General features: G+C 44.3%; 1 protein-coding gene across 3 annotated transcripts; it reads right to left on the minus strand.

Annotated features, from left to right (window-relative positions):
* Nucleotides 1–12,343: 12,343 nt before the first annotated feature.
* LOC139552382 (BCL2/adenovirus E1B 19 kDa protein-interacting protein 3-like) lies at nucleotides 12,344–23,958 on the minus strand. 3 transcript variants are annotated; one of them, XR_011670423.1, is made up of 7 exons: nucleotides 23,674–23,919; nucleotides 17,882–18,128; nucleotides 16,204–16,291; nucleotides 15,573–15,676; nucleotides 15,173–15,322; nucleotides 13,739–14,320; nucleotides 12,344–13,601 (listed from the first exon to the last, which is right to left on the minus strand). XR_011670423.1 is itself a non-coding variant. In XM_071364094.1 (6 exons), the coding sequence occupies exons 1-6, from the start codon at nucleotides 23,795–23,797 to the stop codon at nucleotides 14,272–14,274; spliced, it is 762 nt and encodes a 253-aa protein (XP_071220195.1). In that variant the 5' UTR covers nucleotides 23,798–23,958; the 3' UTR covers nucleotides 12,344–14,271. The 3 variants fall into 3 exon arrangements, 2 of the variants coding, with proteins under 2 accessions (XP_071220195.1, XP_071220196.1); XM_071364094.1 differs by having other exon boundaries at nucleotides 12,344–14,320; nucleotides 23,674–23,958; XM_071364095.1 differs by lacking the exon at nucleotides 23,674–23,919 and adding an exon at nucleotides 23,109–23,530 and having other exon boundaries at nucleotides 12,344–14,320.
* Between the last annotated feature and the right edge of the window lie 107 nt (nucleotides 23,959–24,065).

The raw sequence follows: 24,065 nt of genomic DNA on the forward strand, positions 1-24,065 counted from the left end.
CTATGTTTAGTTACATGATGATCATAAGTTCTCATGGGCATTTATGCATACTTGTACATTTGATGACATTAAATTGTATTTTTTCGATTACATAACATGTTATACATGGTTTCTTGTAACAGCATTAAGACAAAAGCTAGATCAGGCAGTATCACACATGATAATAGCGTTCAGCAGAGTCAGAACACAGTTTGCCCATCTTGGAAGGACACAAGGCCATTTTGTTCTCCTGTCAGACAGACAGAGCCAAGGCCCAGTTTCCATAACAACATAGTACAAACTGGCCTGGCTGCTCTCCAGGGGGGACATCGGGACCAGTGTCTGGGTGAGCATTCGGGTTGTCTAGGAAAGGGCAGTATGGAAGAGAGGAGTGGATGATTGGATGTCAAAGAAGTTTCTATGTCCACATGCAAAAACTAAAAGTATGTCAACACAGCCACACCCAACAATCAAGAGTAGTGAGTAGTGAGCAGCCTGTCACTGTGGTGGCCTTTCATACTGTACAACACTCTGTAATAAAGAGGGAAGAGGGAGGGACTTGAGAGAAGAGTGGTCAGTTTGCCAAAAAGCTGAAGGGGCCCCATGTCTGACCTCTGGGTATTCCATCCGCATATGGAGGGTATGGTCCTGGCATTACGAAAACAGATGGTGTTAAAAGAGTCGTAAATCCATATTTTATACACTGTCGCTTCTGTTACACTGCCACAGATAACACATATCTGAACTTGAAGCACTTGCATCCATCCCCCAATGGATAGAGAATGTGTTTCTGTGTCTGGATTAACAGGTAGTGCACAGCAATGATCACTGTTTTCTTTGGTAACAGACACACACACACAAATAAACATAATGTTGCTCTCCATTCCTCCTCCTACCCCATCCCATCTCCTCCTCCTACACAATCCCCATATGGAACCTCAGAACACCTGCTTCTGGCCAATCCAGAGGCGGCAAGTTCCCCAGCTCCTCCCATTGCAGCTTGTGGTGTTACCATGGGTTACAGGGTGGTGGCCAGCTCTGTGTGTCCTTTTCTAGTGAAAACACAACACTCCCTATCTCAACAGGCTTTACTGATATAATCTAAAGAAAAAAGGGAGATGGAGGAGGATGTACATATACTGAACAAAAATATAAATGTATCATGCAACAATTTCAAGATTTTACTGAGTTACAGTTCATATAAGGAAATCAGTCAATTTAAATGAATTAGGCCCTAATCTAATTAATTAGGCCCTAATCTATAGATTTCACATGACTGGGCAGGGGCGCAGCCATGGGTTGGCCTGGGAAAGCATAAGCCCACCCACTTGGGAGCCAGGCCCACCCACTGGGCGCCAGGTCCAGCAAATCAGAGTTTTTCCCCACAAAATGTCTTTATTACAGACAGAAATACTCCTCAGTTTCTTCAGCTGTCCAGGTGGCTGGTCTCGAATGATCCCGTAGGTGAAAAAGCAGGATGTCTGGCGTGGTTACACGTGGTCTGCGGTTTTTAGTTCGGTTGGACGTACTGCAAAAGTCTCTAAAATTATATTGGAGGCAGCTTATGGTAGATAAATTAACATTAAATTCTCTGGCAACAGCTCTGGTGGAGATCCCTGCAGTCAGCATACCAATTTCACGGTCCTTCAAAACTTGAGACATCTGTGGCATTGTGTTGTGTGACAAAACTGCACATTTTAGAGTGGCCTCTTTATTGTCCCCAGCACAAGGTGCACCTGTGAAATTATCATGCTGTTTAATCAGCTTCTTGATATGTCACACCTGTCAGGACGATGGATTATATTTGCAAATGAGAAACAGGGACATAAACTAATTTGTGCACAACATTTGAGAGAAATAAACTTTTTGTGAGTTTGTAACATTTTGAGGATCTTTTTTTTCAGCTCATGAAACATGGGACCAACACTTTACATGTTGTGTTTATATTTTTGTTCAGTGTATTATGAAGGTGGAATGATGTCTAGGCATGCCATCCCACTTGTATGCATACATTATTACAAAGGAAGTAGAACTGAATTCTAGGATAATTCCTCTTTGTATCCCCCCCTTCATTGATTACCATTAATTACTGTTCTGCCTCATGTCCCACTTGTTAGAGAAGAATTGGAGTGAGGGTGAATTTTTCTTGGATGCTGCTCAACAGCCTACTGACTCAGCCGATTCAGTAAGCCATACTGACTGTTTATCTGAGTCAACCACTTCGCCACATGCCAGGCTGAGTATCAAAAGGTTCAGTGCAATTGTGTTAAGATCAAGTTACACTTCACTTTAGAGTCTGACTCTCAGTATCTGTGTCATTTCTATTGTCAGAGTGTACGAGTATTGCATAACTTCACCATATTGACACACATATCAGTCATTTCTACTGAACATGAATTTCATATAGGCTACAAACATACAGCGACACACAGGTCCCCAGCCCTCCCTAACACACAAAGCAGAGCCTCGCCTCATACTCATTTTCACCACTAGAGGACAGTATTCTTCATTAGGCACTGAACCAGAAAATGCACTGAGTATACCAAACATTAGGAATTCTTGATAGCAGTCAAGGTTGGTGCCGTTTAAGATGATGGAAGATGATAAAAAAAATGTTTTATGATCATGGCCTTCTATTACAGCATATTGGATGACTGTCATTCATATTCCATTCAACCAAATCAATCTAACATTAATAGGTTTAGACTACTACATGATACTTTAATTTCCCCTATACCCATCATGAGGTTGCTACAAACTAGCCTATTAATGAAAGGTTACAACGTAGGTGCACAGGTCGAGAGAAATTTGAGTAATCAAGGTGACAGACATTGACACATTCAATATTGTCTTGCACGCTCTTGCATGCATCTGTGGCAGAAGTGGCAGAAACCAAACTATTGGGAGTGCAGCTAGACAACTGCTTATCATGGTCATCTCAAATAACTAATCTATGTAAAAAATAAAAATAAAACAGCATGCATAATCAGAAGGATAGCTAAATATTTACCAGGAAAAATTATTCAGCAAATAACACAAGCATTAATTGAGAGTCAGGTGAACTACTGTTCTGTGGTCTGGGGAAATGCATCATCAAGTGAAGTTAGGAGGCTGCAGAATGCACAGAACAAAGCAGCAAGGATTGTTTTAAGGTGGAGATATGGTTCTTCTGTTGCAGTCATGCGCAATGTTCTTGGTTGGTCATCAATCGATAAGATAATTGAAAGGAACATGCTTATTTTATTTCATAATATACATAATTTAAAACGGCCAAGTTCTATTCACAACGGTATTCAGTTGGTAAGAGACAGACATTCCGTAAATACTAGGAATAGATTGTCCACCATCTATGCGTTGTCCAGACAGAAAAGAGAAATAGGCAAAAGAACATTTCGATTTAGAGCAATAAAGAAATGAAATAAATTAACTGAGCAAACCAGAAACCTTTCAATATATAAATTTAAACATTTATAAACAATTTAAATATAATACATAGAAATGTTGTGGGACTACAGTAGATGAAGAATCAATATTTTTTTAGATTGAGTATTTATTGGGTGTAACGTTCGTCGTCTGAAGATGAGGAATCATCGGACCAAAGCGCAGCGTGGTAAGTGTTCATGTTAATTTATTAAAACAAAACACTAAACAAAACAACAAATATAATGAACGAAACAGTTCTGTCAGGTGCAGCAACACAAAGACAGAAAACAACTACCCACAAAACACAGGTGGGAAAAGGCTACCTAAGTTTGGTTCTCAATCAGAGACAACGATAAACATAGAATGCCCTCTCCAACTCACGCCCTGACCAAACCAAAATAGAGACATAAAAAGGATCTCTAAGGTCAGGGTGTGACATTGGGTCATTATGTTAGTATATTATGTATGTTTGTAATAGTGTGTTATATGTGGAAATGTGTTCATATTATAAATTGTATTTTAATATTTAAGGACACTTGGAAGATTAGTCCAAATGGGGACTAAAAGAGATCCAAATCAAATCAAAATCAAATCTTGACTTGAAAGAGTTCCAGTGTTGGATAGACATAGCCAGCTACCTAACATACAAGCCCTCTTTGTTTGACCCTGGTTTTTGAGTAGGCTAAACTAGCTAGCTGCATTCACTAGCTAAGTAAGTGAAAGTGAAAGTGAAAGTGAAAAAGAATACAACAAAATATCTCTCTCTCTCACTCTATCTCTCTCTCTTGCTCCTTTATTTTGGAAGAAATTAATTTGTTCAAAGCTGTTCAACTACTGCCTTTCTCTTTGAGTCAACTACTCACCATATTGTATACACTGCAGTGCTAGCTAGCTGTAACTTATGCTTTCAGTGCTAGATTCATTCTCTGATCCTTTGATTGTGTGGACAACATGTCAGTTCATGCTGCAAGACCTCTGATAGGTTGGAGGATGTTCTCTGGAAGTTGTCATAACTATTGTGTAAGTCTATGGAAGGGTGTGAGAACCATGAGCCTCCTAGGTTTTGTATTGAAGTCGATGTACCCAGAGGAGGACATAAACTAGCTGTCTTCTGGCTACACCATGGTGCTACCCTATAGAATTCTGTAGACCTTCATTGCAAAACAGTGTGTTTTAATAAATTATTTGGTGACGTGAATATGTTTAGTATAGTTTATATAAAATGGATAACTTTTTAAGTGTTTCACAATTTTTATTTTTATGAAATTCACTAGTACGAACGGCCCAGTACATCACTGGGGCTAAGCTGCCTGCCATCCAGGACCTCTACACCATGCGGTGTCAGAGGAAGGCCCTAAAAATGTTCAAAGACCCCAGCCACCCCAGTCATAGACTGTTCTCTCTACTACCGCATGGTAAGCGGTACCGGAGTGCCAAGTTTAGGACAAAAAGGCTTCTCAACAGTTTTTATCCCCAAGCCATAAGACTCATGAACAGGTAATTAAATGGCTACCCAGACTATTTGGATTGTGTGTGATTTGATGTCTCAATTGTCTCAAGGCGTCAAAATCATTCTTTAACCTGTCTCCTCCCTTTCATCTGCACTGATTGAAGTGGATATAACAGGTTACATGAATAAGGGATCTTAGCTTTCACCTGGTCAGTCTATGGGGCGGCAGGTAGCCTAGTGGTTAGAGCGTTGGGCCAGTAACAGGAAGGTTGCTGGATTGAATCCCTGAGCTGACAAGGTAAATAATCTGTCATTCTGCCCCTGAGAAAGGCAGTTAATCTACTGTTCCCCAGGCGCTGAAGACGTGGATGTCGATTAAGGCAGCCCTCCGCACCTCTCTGATTCAGAGGGGTTGGGTTAAATGCGGAATACACATTTCAGTTGAATACATTCAGTTGGACAACTGACTAGGCATCTCCCTTTCCCTTTCTATGTCATAGAAAGAGCAGGTGTTGTTCACCAGTGGTTGGTGAGACCTCTACAGTATATCTGTGCTGTGCCTACAGAAAGCCAGAGGCCACTAAAAGGGGTTTCACTGATTGATAATTTGAACCTAATCAGTTTAGTAACAGGATGTGCGTGCGTGTGAAAGAGAGACAGAGAGGGGGGTGGTTACCTTCCAGTCGAGGAGCTTAAAAATAGATCCAAAATCATGTTAGAAGCAACAACACAGTGTTATGTCAGTGTTGACTCCATGCACTTACATAAAGACAATATGAGAAACAACATGAGAGGGATAATGTCCAGGAAGAGGCAAAGGTGTCATGTTTTGTCATTGATTATCATGTCTTGTCCCTGTGCTTCCCTTCTATTCGTTTCCCTCTGCTGGTCTTATTAGGTTCTTTCCCTCTTTCTATCCCTCTCTCTCCCTCCCTCTCTCCCTCTCTCGCTCTCTCTCTCTATCGTTCCGTTCCTGCTCCCAGCTGTTCCTCATTCTCCTAACTACCTCATTTACTCTTTCACACCTGTCCCCTATTTTGCCCTCTGATTAGAGTCCCTATTTCTCCCTCTGTTTTCCGCTTCTGTCCTTGTCGGATCCTTGTTTGATGTTTGCTGTTCTGTGTCCTTGTTCCGCCCTGTCGTGTTTTTGCCTTCTTCAGATGCTGCGTGTGAGCAGGTGTCTATGTCAGCTACGGCCTGTGCCTTCCCGAAGCGACCTGCAGTCTGTGGCCGCGTCTCCAGTCGTTCCTCTCTACTGACGAGAGGATTTCAGTTTTCCTGTTTTGGATTTACCTAAGATAATATCCAGGAGTATCGGTTTTTGTTTAAGACTGGAATAAAGACTCTGTTTCTATTAAGTCGCTTTTGGGTCCTCATTCACCAGCATAACAGAAGGATCCGACCAAGAATGGACCCAGCGACTACGGATTCTCGCAACACTGCCGTCGAGTTCCAGGGAGCAATGCTCGGCAGACACGAGCAGGAATTGTCTGCTGCTCGTCATGCCGTTGAGACCCTGGCCGCTCAGGTCTCCGACCTCTCAGGACAGTTTCAGAGTCTTCGTCTCGTGCCACCAGCTACTTCCTGGTCTTCCGAGTCTCCGGAACCTAGGGTTAATAACCCACCATGTTACTCTGGGCAGCCCACTGAGTGTCGCTCCTTTCTCACCCAGTGTGATATTGTGTTCTCTCTCCAGCCCAACACATACTCAAGAGAGAGAGCTCGGATCGCTTACGTCATATCACTCCTTACTGGTCGGGCTCGGGAGTGGGGCACAGCTATCTGGGAGGCAAGGGCTGAGTGTTCTAACGATTATCAGAACTTTAAAGAGGAGATGATACGGGTTTTTGATCGTTCAGTTTTTGGGAAGGAGGCTTCCAGGGCCCTGGCTTCCCTATGTCAAGGTGATCGATCCATAACGGATTACTCTATAGAGTTTCGCACTCTTGCTGCCTCCAGTGACTGGAACGAGCCGGCGTTGCTCGCTCGTTTTCTGGAGGGACTCCACGCTGAGGTTAAGGATGAGATTCTCTCCCGGGAGGTTCCTTCCAGCGTGGACTCTTTGATTGCACTCGCCATCCGCATAGAACGACGGGTAGATCTTCGTCACCGAGCTCGTGGAAGAGAGCTCGCGTTAACGGTGTTCCCCCTCTCCGCATCTCAACCATCTCCTCCCACCGGCTCAGAGACTGAGCCCATGCAGCTGGGAGGTATTCGCATCTCGACTAAGGAGAGGGAACGGAGAATCACCAACCACCTTTGCCTCTATTGCGGTTCTGCTGGACATTTTGTCATGTCATGTCCAGTAAAAGGCCAGAGCTCATCAGTAAGCGGAGGGCTACTGGTGAGCGCTACTACTCAGGTCTCTCCATCAAGATCCTGTACTACCTTGTCGGTCCATCTACGCTGGACCGGTTCGGCTGCTTCCTGCAGTGCCTTGATAGACTCTGGGGCTGAGGGTTGTTTTATGGACGAAGCATGGGCTCGGAAACATGACATTCCTCTCAGACAGTTAGGGAAGCCCACGCCCATGTTCGCCTTAGATGGTAGTCTTCTCCCCAGTATCAGATGTGAGACACTACCTTTAACCCTCACAGTATCTGGTAACCACAGTGAGACCATTTCCTTTTTGATTTTTCGTTCACCTTTTACACCTGTTGTTTTGGGTCATCCCTGGCTAGTATGTCATAATCCTTCTATTAATTGGTCTAGTAATTCTATCCTATCCTGGAACGTTTCTTGTCATGTGAAGTGTTTAATGTCTGCTATCCCTCCTGTTTCTTCTGTCCCCTCTTCTCAGGAGGAACCTGGTGATTTGACAGGAGTGCCGGAGGAATATCATGATCTGCGCACGGTCTTCAGTCGGTCCAGAGCCAACTCTCTTCCTCCTCACCGGTCGTATGATTGTTGTATTGATCTCCTTCCGGGGACCACTCCCCCTCGGGGTAGACTATACTCTCTGTCGGCTCCCGAACGTAAGGCTCTCGAGGATTATCTGTCTGTTTCTCTCGACGCCGGTACCGTGGTGCCTTCTTCCTCTCCCGCCGGAGCGGGGTTTTTTTTTGTTAAGAAGAAGGACGGTACTCTGCGCCCCTGCGTGGATTATCGAGGGCTGAATGACATAACGGTTAAGAATCGTTATCCGCTTCCCCTTATGTCGTCAGCCTTCGAGATTCTGCAGGGAGCCAGGTTCTTTTCTAAGTTGGACCTTCGTAACGCTTACCATCTCGTGCGCATCAGAGAGGGGGACGAGTGGAAAACGGCGTTTAACACTCCGTTAGGGCATTTTGAATACCGGGTTCTGCCGTTCGGTCTCGCTAATGCTCCAGCTGTCTTTCAGGCATTAGTTAATGATGTACTGAGAGACATGCTGAACATCTTTGTTTTCGTTTACCTTGACGATATCCTGATTTTTTCACCGTCACTCGAGATTCATGTTCAGCACGTTCGACGTGTACTCCAGCGCCTTTTAGAGAATTGTCTCTACGTGAAGGCTGAGAAGTGCGCCTTTCATGTCTCCTCTGTCACATTTCTCGGTTCTGTTATTTCCGCTGAGGGCATTCAGATGGATCCCGCTAAGGTCCAGGCTGTCAGCGATTGGCCCGTTCCTAAGTCACGTGTCGAGTTGCAGCGCTTTCTCGGTTTCGCTAATTTCTATCGGCGTTTCATTCGTAATTTCGGTCAAGTGGCTGCCCCTCTCACAGCTCTGACTTCTGTCAAGACGTGCTTTAAGTGGTCCGGTTCCGCCCAGGGAGCTTTTGATCTCCTCAAGAAGCGTTTTACATCCGCTCCTATCCTTGTTACTCCTGACGTCACTAAACAATTCATTGTCGAGGTTGACGCTTCAGAGGTGGGCGTGGGAGCCATTCTGTCCCAGCGCTTCCATTCTGACGATAAGGTCCATCCTTGCGCTTATTTTTCTCATTGCCTGTCGCCATCGGAACGCAACTATGATGTGGGTAACCGCGAACTGCTCGCCATCCGCTTAGCCATAGGCGAATGGCGACAGTGGTTGGAGGGGGCGACCGTTCCTTTTGTCGTTTGGACTGACCATAAGAACCTTGAGTACATCCGTTCTGCCAAACGACTTAATGCACGTCAAGCTCGTTGGGCGTTGTTTTTCGCTCGTTTCGAGTTCGTGATTTCTTATCGCCCGGGAAATAAGAACACCAAGCCTGATGCCTTATCCCGTCTCTTTAGTTCTTCTGTGGCTTCTACCGACCCCGAGGGGATTCTCCCTGAAGGGCGTGTTGTCGGGTTGACTGTCTGGGGAATTGAGAGACAGGTAAAGCAAGCACTCACTCACACTGCGTCGCCGCGCGCTTGTCCTAGTAACCTTCTGTTCGTTCCTGTCTCTACTCGTCTGGCTGTTCTTCAGTGGGCTCACTCTGCCAAGTTAGCTGGCCACCCCGGCGTTCGGGGTACGCTTGCTTCTATTCGCCAGCGGTTTTGGTGGCCTACTCAGGAGCGTGACACGCGCCGTTTCGTGGCTGCTTGTTCGGACTGCGCGCAGACTAAGTCAGGTAACTCTCCTCCTGCCGGTCGTCTCAGACAGCTTCCCATTCCTTCTCGACCATGGTCTCACATCGCCTTAGACTTTATTACCGGTCTGCCTTCGTCTGCGGGGAAGACTGTGATTCTTACGGTTGTCGATAGGTTCTCTAAGGCGGCACATTTCATTCCCCTCGCTAAGCTTCCTTCCGCTAAGGAGACGGCACAAATCATCATTGAGAATGTGTTCAGAATTCATGGCCTCCCGTTAGACGCCGTTTCAGACAGAGGCCCGCAATTCACGTCACAGTTTTGGAGGGAGTTCTGTCGTTTGATTGGTGCTTCCGTCAGTCTCTCTTCCGGGTTTCATCCCCAGTCTAACGGTCAAGCAGAAAGGGCCAATCAGTCGATTGGTCGCATATTACGCAGCCTTTCTTTTCGAAACCCTGCGTCTTGGGCAGAACAGCTCCCCTGGGCAGAATACGCTCACAACTCGCTTCCTTCGTCTGCTACCGGGCTATCTCCGTTTCAGAGTAGTCTTGGGTACCAGCCTCCTCTGTTCTCGTCCCAGCTCGCCGAGTCCAGCGTTCCCTCCGCTCAGGCTTTTGTCCAACGTTGTGAGCGCACCTGGAGGAGGGTCAGGTCTGCACTTTGCCGTTACAGGGCGCAGACTGTGAGAGCCGCCAATAAACGTAGGATTAAGAGTCCTTGGTATTGTCGCGGTCAGAGAGTGTGGCTTTCCACTCGTAACCTTCCCCTTACGACAGCTTCTCGCAAGTTGACTCCGCGGTTCATTGGTCCGTTCCGTGTCTCTCAGGTCGTCAATCCTGTCGCTGTGCGACTGCTTCTTCCGCGACATCTTCGTCGCGTCCACCCTGTCTTCCATGTCTCCTGTGTCAAACCTTTTCTTCGCGCCCCCGTTCGTCTTCCCTCCCCCCCCCCCGTCCTTGTCGAGGGCGCACCTATTTACAAGGTACGGAAGATCATGGACATGCGTTCTCGGGGACGTGGTCACCAGTACTTAGTGGATTGGGAGGGTTACGGTCCTGAGGAGAGGAGTTGGGTTCCATCTCGGGACGTGCTGGACCGTTCGTTGATTGATGATTTCCTCCGTTGCCGCCAGGGTTCCTCCTCGAGTGCGCCAGGAGGCGCTCGGTGAGTGGGGGGGTACTGTCATGTTTTGTCATTGATTATCATGTCTTGTCCCTGTGCTTCCCTTCTATTCGTTTCCCTCTGCTGGTCTTATTAGGTTCTTTCCCTCTCTCTCCCTCCCTCTCTCCCTCTCTCGCTCTCTCTCTCTATCGTTCCGTTCCTGCTCCCAGCTGTTCCTCATTCTCCTAACTACCTCATTTACTCTTTCACACCTGTCCCCTATTTTGCCCTCTGATTAGAGTCCCTATTTCTCCCTCTGTTTTCCGCTTCTGTCCTTGTCGGATCCTTGTTTGATGTTTGCTGTTCTGTGTCCTTGTTCCGCCCTGTCGTGTTTTTGCCTTCTTCAGATGCTGCGTGTGAGCAGGTGTCTATGTCAGCTACGGCCTGTGCCTTCCCGAAGCGACCTGCAGTCTGTGGCCGCGTCTCCAGTCGTTCCTCTCTACTGACGAGAGGATTTCAGTTTTCCTGTTTTGGATTTACCTAAGATAATATCCAGGAGTATCGGTTTTTGTTTAAGACTGGAATAAAGACTCTGTTTCTATTAAGTCGCTTTTGGGTCCTCATTCACCAGCATAACAAAAGGTGCCAGTCAGCAGAACCAGGCCTATGGCCTCCCTAGAGACATTCAGGGAGAGACATGACGAGCTCCATTGCATGACAAATGACTGTGCAGGTGCGCACTCTGCTAAACATTTGGTGTTGTGTATGCCTGACCAGTTCCAAATGAAGGCTCTGGAATATAACAACAGACTGAGTGTTATAGGCTGAGGTATGAGGACTGGCTAGCAGCCATATCACCCTGCCTCTACCTGCTGGCTTTTATCTGAAGCAAAGCAGGAATGGGCTCTGGCTGGTACCTGGGTAGGAGACCAGATGCAGCTGAAAGGGGTGTCCCTCCAATGCATTCCCCAAATGTCCTTCTGAGCACAATAGCTGTTTAGGAAAATACCAAAACCATGACAATAGTGAGATGGTGCATTTAAGTTTGTGTGTGTTTCTAAACTGAACAAAAAATATAAACGCAACAAGTGTTGATCCGATGTTTCATGAGCTGAAATATAAGATCCCAGACATTTTCCATATGCACACAACGCTTATTTCTCTCAAATGTTGTGCACAAATTGGTTTACATCCCTGTTAGTGAACATTTCTCCTTTGCCAAGATAATCCATCCACCTGACAGGTGTGGCATATCAAAAAGCTGATTAAACAGCATGATCATTACACAGGTGCACCTTGTGCTGGGGACAATAAAAGACCACTCAAAAAGGTGCAGTTTTGTCACACAACACAATGCCAAAGATGTCTCAACTTTTGAGGGAGCATGCAATTGGCATGCTGACTGCAGGAATGTCCACCAGAGCTGTTTCCAGATTATTGAGTGGTTCATTTCTCTACCATAAGCCGCCTCCTACATAATTTTAGAGAATTTGGCAGTACGTCCAACCGGCCTCACAACCACAGACCACGTGTAACCACGCCAGCCTAGGACCTCCACATCCAGCTTTTTCACCTGCAGGATCGTCTGAGACCAGCCACCTGGACAGCTGATGAAACTGAGGAGTATTTCTGTCTGAAATAAAGCCCTTTTGTGGGGAAAAACGAATTCTGATTGGTTGGGCCTGGCTCCCAAGTTGGTGGGCCTATGCCCTTCCAGACTCACCCATGGCCACACCCCTGCAGCTTCATGTGAAATCCATAGATTAGGGCCCATTGAATTTATCAATTGACAGATTTTCTTATATGAACTGTAACTCAGTAAAATCGTTGAAATTGTCGCATGTTGCGTTTATATTTTTGTTCAGTGTAGTTGATCAGTCACAAAAGACTCCTTAGAAACAATTCAGCTTGATTCAGGGAATTTTATTGACAAATTATTTTTACATTTTCCAATGAGGGGAAAAAACATCAAATGAAATCAAAAGGATGTGTATGATAATAACTATTGTTACCATAGCAGTCTGAGGGGAACCATTTCTACACATTCCTTTTCCTTTTCACTTTGGGCCTTGCAAGGTGTCTATCTAACATCCTCATTTCAGACTGAAAACATCATCTTCATTAAATCCCTGTAGTTCCGTCTCATCATAGCTATACCTCATGCTGTCTGTTCAGACTCCAATGTCATAACAATACAGACAATAAAACTCATTGAGAGAAAAAACAACACCCCAAAAACATGCCATAGAGTAGCCTCTCAATGTCTGATCACAGGCAGTGAGACCAACAGAACCACAATGGAGGCTTGGGAACAGAGGTGAGGCACGTGGTTACTCAGAACAGTTGAGTTTCAAGGTGGACCTCAGTTCCTTTTGGCAGTTGTGTAGAGGGAGATAAAAATAAGATACTGTATACAAGAGGTTGATCTCAGCAAGGTCCAATGGTGGAGTTAGTACAAACAGCACATTGTGTCAACTTTGAAATACTGCTGTCCATCTTGGAGCACTGTGACATAGGTCGCCGTGACAGTCAGAGCATGCTTAAGTTTGGACATGGGGTTGTGCCTCTCAAACTATTCTGCATCTGGACTCCATTCCAGCTCCTGCTATCAGTGTGGTGAAACATCAGGGTTTATCTCTCTCCAGCTGGACTAACAACCCACATGAGCTTGTTCTTAAGTGTATGCATGTATGTTGTAGAGGTGTGTAAGGTGGGAAGTTGACCTGTCACAGTTGTGCAGGCATATCAGAGGTCTACCCAGTGAACCAGGCCTAAATAACTAGGCCCGTGATATGTTGTAGAGAACTCAAAACAGACAAACAAGAGAATGACACACACCAGAACAAACACACCACCTCAGTGTGGCTACCCAACTTCCACCCACAAAACAACTGTGTCAGTTTACATTTAATAGGAGGAATATATCCATCATTTTCCAGTCATTCATGTCAGTTTTAAAAATAGTTTCAAATGCATTTGAAATGACATACATTTTTATAATGATTAACAACTGGATACATGTGTAATATGATATTTTCCATCAAGGTGTAGATATATTCCTGATACCATAGGTCTTGTAGACATCTCATCTGACAGGCCAAGCAGATTCCCTCCAGTGCACAGCATCAGGTGGTTGTGGGTTTGAGATGGCCACTATGGTAACACCCTTCATAATCAAAACCCAGGCTTCATTATCAATACACCACTTGTGGTAAAATATATTTATACGAAAATACCAAAACAACTATAGTAAATTGTGTTTCTACTTCTGAACAAAATGATTACTTTCAAAGGCATGCTCACATCTTCAGGTTAGCTTCTTTTTTCTGAATTTGGTTGGACCTTTTCAGGCTTTGAGAGTTACACCCAACCACTGTTGTAGGTGGCACGATCTTGGGCTACTTCTATCTTCAAAATCTGTAGGGCAGACAGCTCTCTCTCGTACAACCAGGCAATTACAGAGTGCTGGAGCTAGTGTGTAGAAGAGTTAGGTTTGGTTTTACGCTTTGCCGCTTCCCAAAATACCCACCCAAACAGGAGCAAAAGGGAATATGGCCTTACTCTGGAAGCAGTCAGAAAATGACTGATAGAAAGGGGGGCAGGTGGTAAAATAAGAGAAAGTGCAACGCATCTGTCCTGAGAACAGCACATCTCAGGTCTGCGCAGGATACAGGAAGAGGAAATGCTTTGACAGGTGGGAAAAAGCACAGAGAGAGAGAAAGAGGGGTAACGGAGAGAAAGAAAGTTTGAGGAGAGATGGGCATTCTTCATAAAACAGCAACATTTCCCCCCCAAAAAATTACAGCCATTCGTCAGGCACTTTTTCAGTTTCCCGCTCAGAAAGAGCTTGTAGGGGGCGTGGTCAACCTCTTCCCAATGTACACCCTGAAGGGGGAGAGAGGGAGAGGGCAGTTATACCCTGAGTCATTAACTAGTAGGTTGATAAGTGACAGATGAAGTGTGTCCCTGTCATGAAATGTATAATGTATGCTGTCATAAAGTGTGTGTTAAGGGTGTGGTGCAGGTGTATATCCATGTCAGCAGCAGCTGTTTTACCAGCCAGACACAGATATAAACAGGGCTGGAGCATTGCAGTTTCCCACTGTCTGCTGCCGCCACACACCCTCTGCTGGTCTATACAGAAAACTGCATGGAAGTGTTTGTGTGTGTGTGTGTGTGTGTGTGTGTGTGTGTGTGTGTGTGTGTGTGTGTGTGTGTGTGTGTGTGTGTGTGTGTGTGTGTGTGTGTGTGTGTGTGTGTGTGTGTGTGTGTGTGTGTGTGTGTGTGAGCAGGTATGAGTCAGAGTTCATAATATATTGTTTCATAATTTTCTGTACATGCAGTTCTGTTCTAGGGGTATCTGATTTCCAGTAAACAAAACAGTCCTCTCAATTTTCCTAACCACATTCTATATTGGATCGGATTGGGGTTTTCTAATTTTATGTTAACTGTAAACAAAAGGAAATTAAAAGCTGTTCATGAGATTCCATTTGGGAATTGCTGTGTGTGTCTACATTCATCTATGAATAGAGTGTTTACTTAGCCAGTTAAAGGCTAAATAATGGAAAATGTTATTCTGCAGGCAGACCCATTGATGGGTTAAAACAAACATTCCATAATGTTTGTTTCAACCCATCAATGGGTCTGCCTGCATAAAAAAAGTGACATCACATTTATCACAGAAATGATTGCCGAGCTGAGGTTGATGGCCAAATAGTGTCCTATGTTTTCTCTTACCCCAGCCCCAGAACCAGGATGTGTGACAGTAACAGCGAGGGGATGAACACTTTGAGGAACTCTGAAGAGAAGACGCCTCCTTTCTTCATCGCCCCTGTATTTCTCATGCTGAGTGTATCTGAACGCCGGGGGTGGCGGAAATGGAACTCCCTACAGGCAAGAACACATTATAGTTACCATACAGTAACGTCAACATTATCATCATCATCATCATCCAGTTTACCATTCACTCTTCAACGAAAAACCAAAGTTGTCAATAACAGTATAATTCATCTTCTCTTCATCATGTCAAAATGTTCAGTCTAAGTAGTATAATGCAAACACACTAGGATTTACCAAGGAGACCAGATACACTAAGACTTGTACGTTTTAGGAGCAATGGGCTGTGTACATCACTCACTTAGGGGGAATGTTCTCGGGCCGACTGGACCAGTCTGCTACCCAGTTGGAGTCCTTCATGAGGATATCCATGTCCCTCTCCTTCTCCAGGGCATCCTCCTCTGACTGCACAGGAACACACGCAGAGCATTAGGACACTGATTTAAGTAAAATCAACAAGCCCATCCAACTCATCCTAGGTCGAGCCACTAAGACTATATGGCCGATCGCCCATACAGTACAGACCTTACAATAAACCCTGTGTGTGAGGCTGCCATGGTTACAGGCACATAGAGTCAAGTCTCCATTCATCAACAGACAAGAGTGTGGCTTTGCCATGTCATCCACCGACAGTGTGTGTGTGTATGTGTGTGTGTGTGTGTGTGTGTGTGTGTGTGTGTGTGTGTGTGTGTGTGTGTGTGTGTGTGTGTGTGTGTGTGTGTGTGTGTAACTGCAATGGAACCTGAAGCTATGGCTACTGCCATGCCCATGGATTCAAACCCACCGGGGTTTCCTGCCGCCATCACCATAGTAACAAATGCTTTGGTTGTCATTCACAATGATACAGAGAGTGAGGGAAGCAGCAGGTTATATTGCCATGGAAACAGACAAGTGACGTAGGCAGCTCAGGCAGACTGAGCAATAACTCTTACTTGGCTGTCTCTTCTGCTGCTCACGTCCACATCAAATATGATCTGTCCATCATGATCATCCTCCTGGGGACTATGAGGCCGGGGAGGACTGTAGGGAGGATCAAACAACAAAATAACAAACTGTTACAGCCAATCACTGCACTCCAAGTCTTTTCTCCCTTGGTGAATGAGAATGTACTCTTATAGGCAGTAATCAGGTTGAAGTTTTGGGGCATGTTCAAATTCCCAATATATTAATCAAGAGATTTTATCTCTAATGGCTAAATGTGCATGCAGATCTTGCCTCTATTATGATCTCACTTTGCCTCTCAGCCTGCAACCTCAAAGTGGATGGATGAGTCTGTCTATCTGTGAGCTTCTGCAGATAGTAAGCTGTTGTAGAAACACCCCTGGTAAACATTGTCAGGTGACTCATTGACAGCTGACTGAATCTGGGTGATCAGATAAGCCTGGGTTTATGGCAGGCATCCTCATGGGTCAGAAATGGAACGCACACAGTGTGAGTGAATTTGAGTTTGGTGGGGGACTTCACCCTGCGCACACACAGCTGATGAGGATGTTGTTTCCTATTGTAAATCGATTCTATTTACATCGCCATCACAGCACATTTCATACTATATGAATTCAGATATTAAATCTACATTAATTGTGGGCTAGTACGTGACCTCACCAGGGAAATCAAAAGATTTTTAACCCTCCTGCTGTGTCGAATTGGACCGATTTACAAGTTCTCTCTGAAAAATTGAGTTAATTTAATCTGATTGTCATAAGGTTCCATGACTTTGTCCACACAGGGCATCTGAACACACAAAATACATTTTGATGACTTTCATAACATTTTGACTGTTTTATTTAACTTTTGTACACCTGTGGTGTTCCCCGTCAAAAATGACCGGTCATTAGAAATGAATGGGTGAGACTACAATTAGTGTATAAAATTGAGTTCAGGCACATGCCCATTCATCAGATGGACACACTTCATCTCCCAGACCCCCACATGCATGTGTGTTTGAGCACACATACACACACACACCTCACTTCCCTTCTTGGCTTCCATGGCAACCCCCACGGGAACCTTTCCCCAATATAATCTTTCCCCCACAGGAACCACATCTGTTGGCATTCTCACAAACAATCGCAACATTGTTTCAACAATATATAGAACTTTTCTTGCAGCTCTGGAATATAAAGCTTTTTTGAGGCCTTGCTCACAATTCATTCTGTGGCAGCACAATGACCAAACGATATACTGTATGTGAGGCTCTTGATCATATCTTTGATCATGACACTGGAGAGGAGGAGAGATTCCTTGTTAAACTTTGACACAAAGTAGTCTGTGATAAATAGCACAATATGTTTCATTTTAGTATTTGTTATTGTCAAAATAATCCATACATGATGCTTTTTTTACTCAAAAACGAGTTGTATGAGCTCAGGTCAATGAGGGCTACAGGCCATAAATAGCAAATAGAAGTTCAAAACTTGTAATGTTCACAAGAACTTAAGTTGATAAAAAGATCTAACACAACATTAGGTGATAATATATGTATTATTATGGATTTATTCATTTTGGACCGGGAACACAGAATGAATTAACATGAAAGGAACACAACAGGGGGGTTAATTATCTTTCCCTAGTTTTCCAAGGCCAAGATTCGAACTGTACTCTGCCCCCTACCTGTCACAGGAAGAGTTGCTGTGGCTGGACTCATGCTGAGCATCCAGTAGAATCCTCTCCATGTCTCCATTATGGATGGAGGATGAGGAGGGCACGTGCTCCAGTCCCCCCACCATGGCCTCCACCTCCTCCTCCACCTGAGGCAGGGGGAGCAGCCACAGGGCCTGGCCTACGGCAGAGGCAGACTGGGACAACCCCGCTGCAGTCGTGGCCGCAGCTCTGTTCATCTCCAACTCCACCCAGGACCCTGAGGACAAGCACACATGGGACACATGACGTTGGTTACATTCCAAAGTAAGGGGAGAATAAGCAAATGTATCCCTATTGAGCTCTAGAGAGAAACTTTGGTATGTTTTTGTATCTCATTGTTGATGTTATTACTATGGTTTCTGTTAGAGCAGACCTTGGGACATTGTGCCTGTATGCTGGACTAAAAATTATAAGAAAAACATTTTTTTTTTTCCTGATTAAAAAAAATATTTTCAAAAGACATGAATGTAGACAAGGGAAGATGAAGGGGATAAAGATCAAACAACATTTTATTTGTCACGTTTTGTAAACAACAGGTGAAAATGCTGACTTACTAACAGTGAAATGCTTACTGGCCCTTCCCAACAACGTAGAGATAAAAAAATAAAAAAAAATAAAAAAAACTATGACTCGAAGAATAAATACACAATGAGTAACTATAACTTGACAATATACAGGGGGTACCAGTACCGAGTCGATGTGCAGGGGTACGAGGCAATTGAGGTGGATATGTACATAAAGGTAGGGGTAAAGTGACTAGGCAACAGGATAGATAATAAACAGTAGCAGCAGCGTATGTGATGAGTCAAAAGAGTTAGCGCAAAAAGGATCAATGCAGTCTGGGCAGCTATATACAGTACGCTCTACCCTCTGTAGCACCTTGCGGTCGGATGCCAAGCAGTTGCCATACCAAGCAGTGAGGCTTCCAGTCAAGATGCTTTCAATTGTGCAGCTGTAAAACTTTGAAGATCTGATGGCCCATGCCAAATCTTTTCACTCTCCTGAAGGGGAAGAGGTGTTGTCGTAACTTCTTTACTATTGTGTTGGTGTGTTTGGACCATGATAATTCCTTAGGGATGTGGACACAGAGGAACTTGAAGCTCTCGACCTGCTCCACTACAGTCCTGTTGATGTGGATGGGGGTGTGCTCGGCACTCCGTTTCCTGTAGTCCACGATCAGCTCCTTTGTCTTGCTGACATTCAGGTAGAGGTTTTTGTCCTGGCACCATACCACCTCACTGACCTCCTCCCTATAGGCTGCCTCATTGTCATCGGTGATCAGCAAACCACCGTCGTGTTGTCAGCAAACTTAATGATGGTGTCGGGGTCGTGCGCGGCCACTCAGTTGTGGGTAAACAGGGAGTACAGGAGGAAACTACACACGCACCCGAGTTGAGGGTCAGTGTGGGGAGTGTGTTGTTGCCTACTCTCACCACCTGGGGGCGGCTGTCAGGAAGTCCAGGATCCAGTTGCCAAGAGAGGTTTTTAGTCCCAAGGTCCTGAGCTTAGTGATGAGCTTGGAGGGCACTGTGTTGAACGCTGAGCTAGACAGACAGAAAGTCTGGCAGAAACACACAACCACAAGTATGGAAGTTTAACTCTCCCTAAGCCGGTCTTGTATCTATTTACTGCATGGTGAAAGGGCAGTAAATACCTCTATGTGATGTCAGTTTTTACAGTCCCTGCTGTGATATACAAGCCAGCTGATCATGCTCCTACATGAGCACAGGCAGGGACTGGCTACAGGGGAGAGTGCCAATAACAGCTAGGATACAAACTATTCGGAGTCACACTGACACAAGTTTTGATTTGGCAATTTGAAATACATAAAGAAGCCACATCAGGCAACCAATACATGTACCAAAATTGCCGAAGATTATACACACAAAAAGTCAGACTTGTTTTCATTGTGGTCCTCTATTGCACAGGTTCCCAAACTTTTGCACCCGGGCCCCCCTTCCAGCATTGGGGAACATCCCGCGCCCCCCCGAGCGTGCGCGCGCCACATCTATTTCTATGGGCACAGACACTGTTCATGACACAAACTGGTTTTGCAGGTTTAAAGCTTATTTCCTGCAATTCTACACATTTTGTCATGGGGTGCAGAGAAAATGTTGCAGTTTTAAAGATAATTTTCTTGCAATTCTATACATTTTGACATGTCTAATGTGTATTCATGTAATATTTGGATAACAAAAATCTATGGGCAAAAAAACATAGCTGAAAAACGTTAGCTGACATGGGCTAGTTGATTTGGACATTTCTGACAAGTTATAAATAGCTCTCTAAGGTATGCATCTGACTAACATGACAAGAGGAACTGATGATGCACTACCCAATTTCAAAATTGCACCTTGTGCATCTACTATTACAACTTTCAAGAGTAAGTTGAAAGCCGGACTGAGAGAATTCCAAGAGTGTACAAAGCTGTCAAAGGCAAAGGGTGGCTAATTTGATTTGTTTAAGACTTTGATTACTACATGATACTATATGTGTTATTTCATAGTTTTGATGTCTTCCCTTGTATTCTACAATGTAGATAATAGTACAAATAAAGAAAAACTCTGGAATGAGTAGGTGTGTCCAAACTTTGGCGGGAAACCACTGCTATATTGGTAGGCAAGTGGCTGCAGGGCAAGAGACATCCACATACTGCCACTGGAGAGACATCCAGTATCTCAATTGAATTCAAATGGCTTTATTGGCATGGGAAACATATGTTTACATTGCCAATGCAAGTGAAATAGATAACAAACAAAAGTGAAATAAACAATAAAAAATGAACAGTAAATATTACACAGAAAAGTTTCAAAGAAAGAGACATTTCAAATCTCTCTCTCATTTTCCATCACACATCCTGCCAGAAACGAGGAAGCTAGAGCTCACAAGCAGAGCACATGATCTCATAGCCAAGAGAGTAAACAATCTGGTCATGTGACAGTTAGCCTAACCGATTTAGCCTCTCAGTCAGTATCACTGAGTTGTCACTAGTTACCACAGCCACAAAGTCATAAACCCCACCTATTTCTACAATTTCTCTTCTTAAAATGTTATTATAAACCTAACCTTAACCACACTGCTAACCGTACACCTAATCCTAACCTTAAAACAAAAAAAATGATCTAGACATTTTTTTACTTTGTGGCTATGGTAACTAGCGCAAACTGTTTTTGCTGGCCAGGCATTGGATGATAGCAGTCCCCACCCCCCTGCCCCAAGCACGACTCAGCACCCAGGTTCATCCCGAGGATGACACAGTGGCATGAGCCGAGCCACTATCTACAGCTATTGTCTATGCTCTATCACCTAAACAAGGTTTCCATGGTGCCAGTAGTGAGCCGAATGTTCTGGCTGCTCCTCTCTCTGTCGTGTAGCCATTATCAGCTGTTGTAGGAGGTCACAGAGAAGCCCAGGAAGCCTAGTGTTATGACCTGACCACCATCCACAACCCCTTGACAAGCTGGCTTGAACCCCACAGGAACAAAGCCCACCAAAACCCCATGAAGCTCCTGGACACCTGGCTTACTTGATGTGGGGGATCCATGAAACAGCATAAAAACTTGGTAGACACCCTGAAAAGATTCAAACAAACGGGGTAGAGAAACATAGATCCTGGTTCGTTCTTACCATAAAATATATAGCCTAACCAATGGCTCCAAAGACTCACAAAAGAAGAGTAAAGTCAACTGAATTTCTAGTGTGTGGATGGGAGTGAGATGGGCAATTCCACGCTAACAGAGTGATGCTGAGACTGATTTTTCACCTTAAAATGTGTCAAACAAAAACCAATGATTGCAAAGTTAAACAAACCATACAACTCTATGCACAATGACTACTTTTAACAAACTACTCTTTAAAAAAACACATTTACTTGAAGAACAGTGCAGATGCAGAGTTTGGTACCAAAGTTTTTTTATCTGACAATGACACTTCAGTGGACAGGAAGCTTTACTCAATTCTGAGAATTACACAGCAAAAATGAGTGTCCACTTATTTATAGGCAGAGTGAGTAAGCTGTCTCTAGCAATAATAAACCTGTTCCCCCCTGACCCTCACAGCAGCTAGCACGTAACTGACACGAGTTGTACTCTCAAACTTCAGAACGAAAAGCTTCTGATCCCCAGCCTCACCACCCCCACTTTTGTACTCCACCCCTCCTTGCCCTGGTGTGTCCTAAAAAACATTCTCCACTTTCCACATATCCAGAACGTCTGTCCCCGCTCCACTGTGTCCATAAATAAATCAGCGCGCCAAGTCAACGAGCCCCCCTGGTTCAGGGCTTGGTAATGCTCCACCACATCCAAACCCAGCCCCATAAAGGCAGGTTAACACAGAGCTGACTGTGTAATTACTCCAGAGGCATGGTATGTGTGACACTTGATAAACATGTCCCTCAGTCCATTCCAGTCTGATCACATAGTCCATCAATATGTGCTAACAGGACATATCCATATAGACACACTCATAATGACAAACACAATTGAGTAGAAGACTCTGACAAAGGAAGATCACAATGCAATGTTAAGATTAAATTGTGTTAAATGTATGTTTGGGGTTGATATAGTGAATACACCTGTAATAAAGCATATGATATATGACATAGATCATTATAGACTGATCATATTGTATTATTATTTTCCATTAGGTATCAGGCTGTATACAAATTGACCAGACTCTAGAGTGCAGCAATCCCACATTGACAGGTGTGTTGAGGTAGGTGTGGCAGACACTCTTTGCTGGTCTACATATAAATTCACACTCGCAGATTATCCTGGTCATGGCTAGAAGGGATGCAGCTAATGTCAAATTGACGTCAAAAGTCGCATGTTCTGAGTCGCGTCGGGGAGATTTGTTCGCATTTAAACTAACCCTAATCCCTTTCCTAATTAACCTAATTATCCTAACCTGCTACAAAAAGTCACTTCTGTCTGACATTAGCTGGATCCCATCTAGTCAAAACCAGATTAAATAGCCCAGTAGGCTATGTGTATTGTTTACATCGACGACAAGTAACGTTAGCTATTACACTATTACACAATGCAAAATTAGCTGATTGTGCATAAAAATGAAGTAATATTTCAAAGTAGATTTCGTTAGGTTTTCGGAATGTTTTTTCCTCAGCCCTTGGTTATGTGAACTATTACAACATTTTTAAATTCCAAACATTTGGCCAAACACAATTTTGGATTTTTCAGACCTCTTTCTTCTTCTTCTTCTTCCATCGCGTCTTGTTGCATAGAGATTTATAGAAGCCTCTAATGGCCAAAATGCTATTTTAGCATTGGCAGCGCCATTGAGGGCATCCGCCATTTGAAAGTAGTCATAGTAGTCCACCACTGGGTGGAGGTTCCTGTGGGTTGTAGCCTCAATGGCGCTGCCCATGCTGTCATAGAAACTATAACGGCATAGATAAAGAGTCCTCCATTTATCTCTATGTCTTATTGCCATCAAAATTGCCGCGCCTATTCAGCACCACGTGCATCAACGATTGGTTTACTGCTGGTCAATCAAACAGTTTACACCGCCTCTTAAAATCCCATTGGTCCATCTATACAGAAATATCACACCGTTCACGATGTTAGCCCTCCAACAACCCTTTTCCATGTCTACATAGAAAATCAACCCAAAGCTCAGTAGATTGTTCATCTCTCAAAACCAGATAGTAAAGTATCAAAATACACAGTTTTAAATTACCTGACAAGTTTTCTAATAAACAATTAGAATGACAATGAAATATAACCAAGCATTTCGAAGACACCTACCATTTAGTCCGTTATTCTCTGATACAGCAGCAGCTTCGGACATCTTGCCTGTGTGCAGGGTGGCTTGCATAAGACTGTCAATGGAACACGTGCACTCCCTCCACACATTCGGACGTGCGCGCATTCGCGTACCAAAACTGACCCGGGTCCCCTTTAATTTATTGCAGAGTAGCCACACAGTCACAGTATTTGTGTTTCGTTAGCTGATCTGGAACCAGTAGGTGGAACAGCAATATTCCTAGAACTCTGATGACGTCAGATAAGCCAGTTGTTGATAACGAAGGCAGTCGAGCAGGGCAGACAAACATTATGTAACTGCTGGAAATGGTTCACCACCGTGTGAGAAAATATCAAATGGGCGTTCACTACTTTCACAATTACTGGCATCTGTA

The sequence above is a fragment of the Salvelinus alpinus genome, chromosome 24 (genome assembly GCF_045679555.1).
Source record: "Salvelinus alpinus chromosome 24, SLU_Salpinus.1, whole genome shotgun sequence".
NCBI classification, from domain to species: domain Eukaryota; kingdom Metazoa; phylum Chordata; class Actinopteri; order Salmoniformes; family Salmonidae; genus Salvelinus; species Salvelinus alpinus.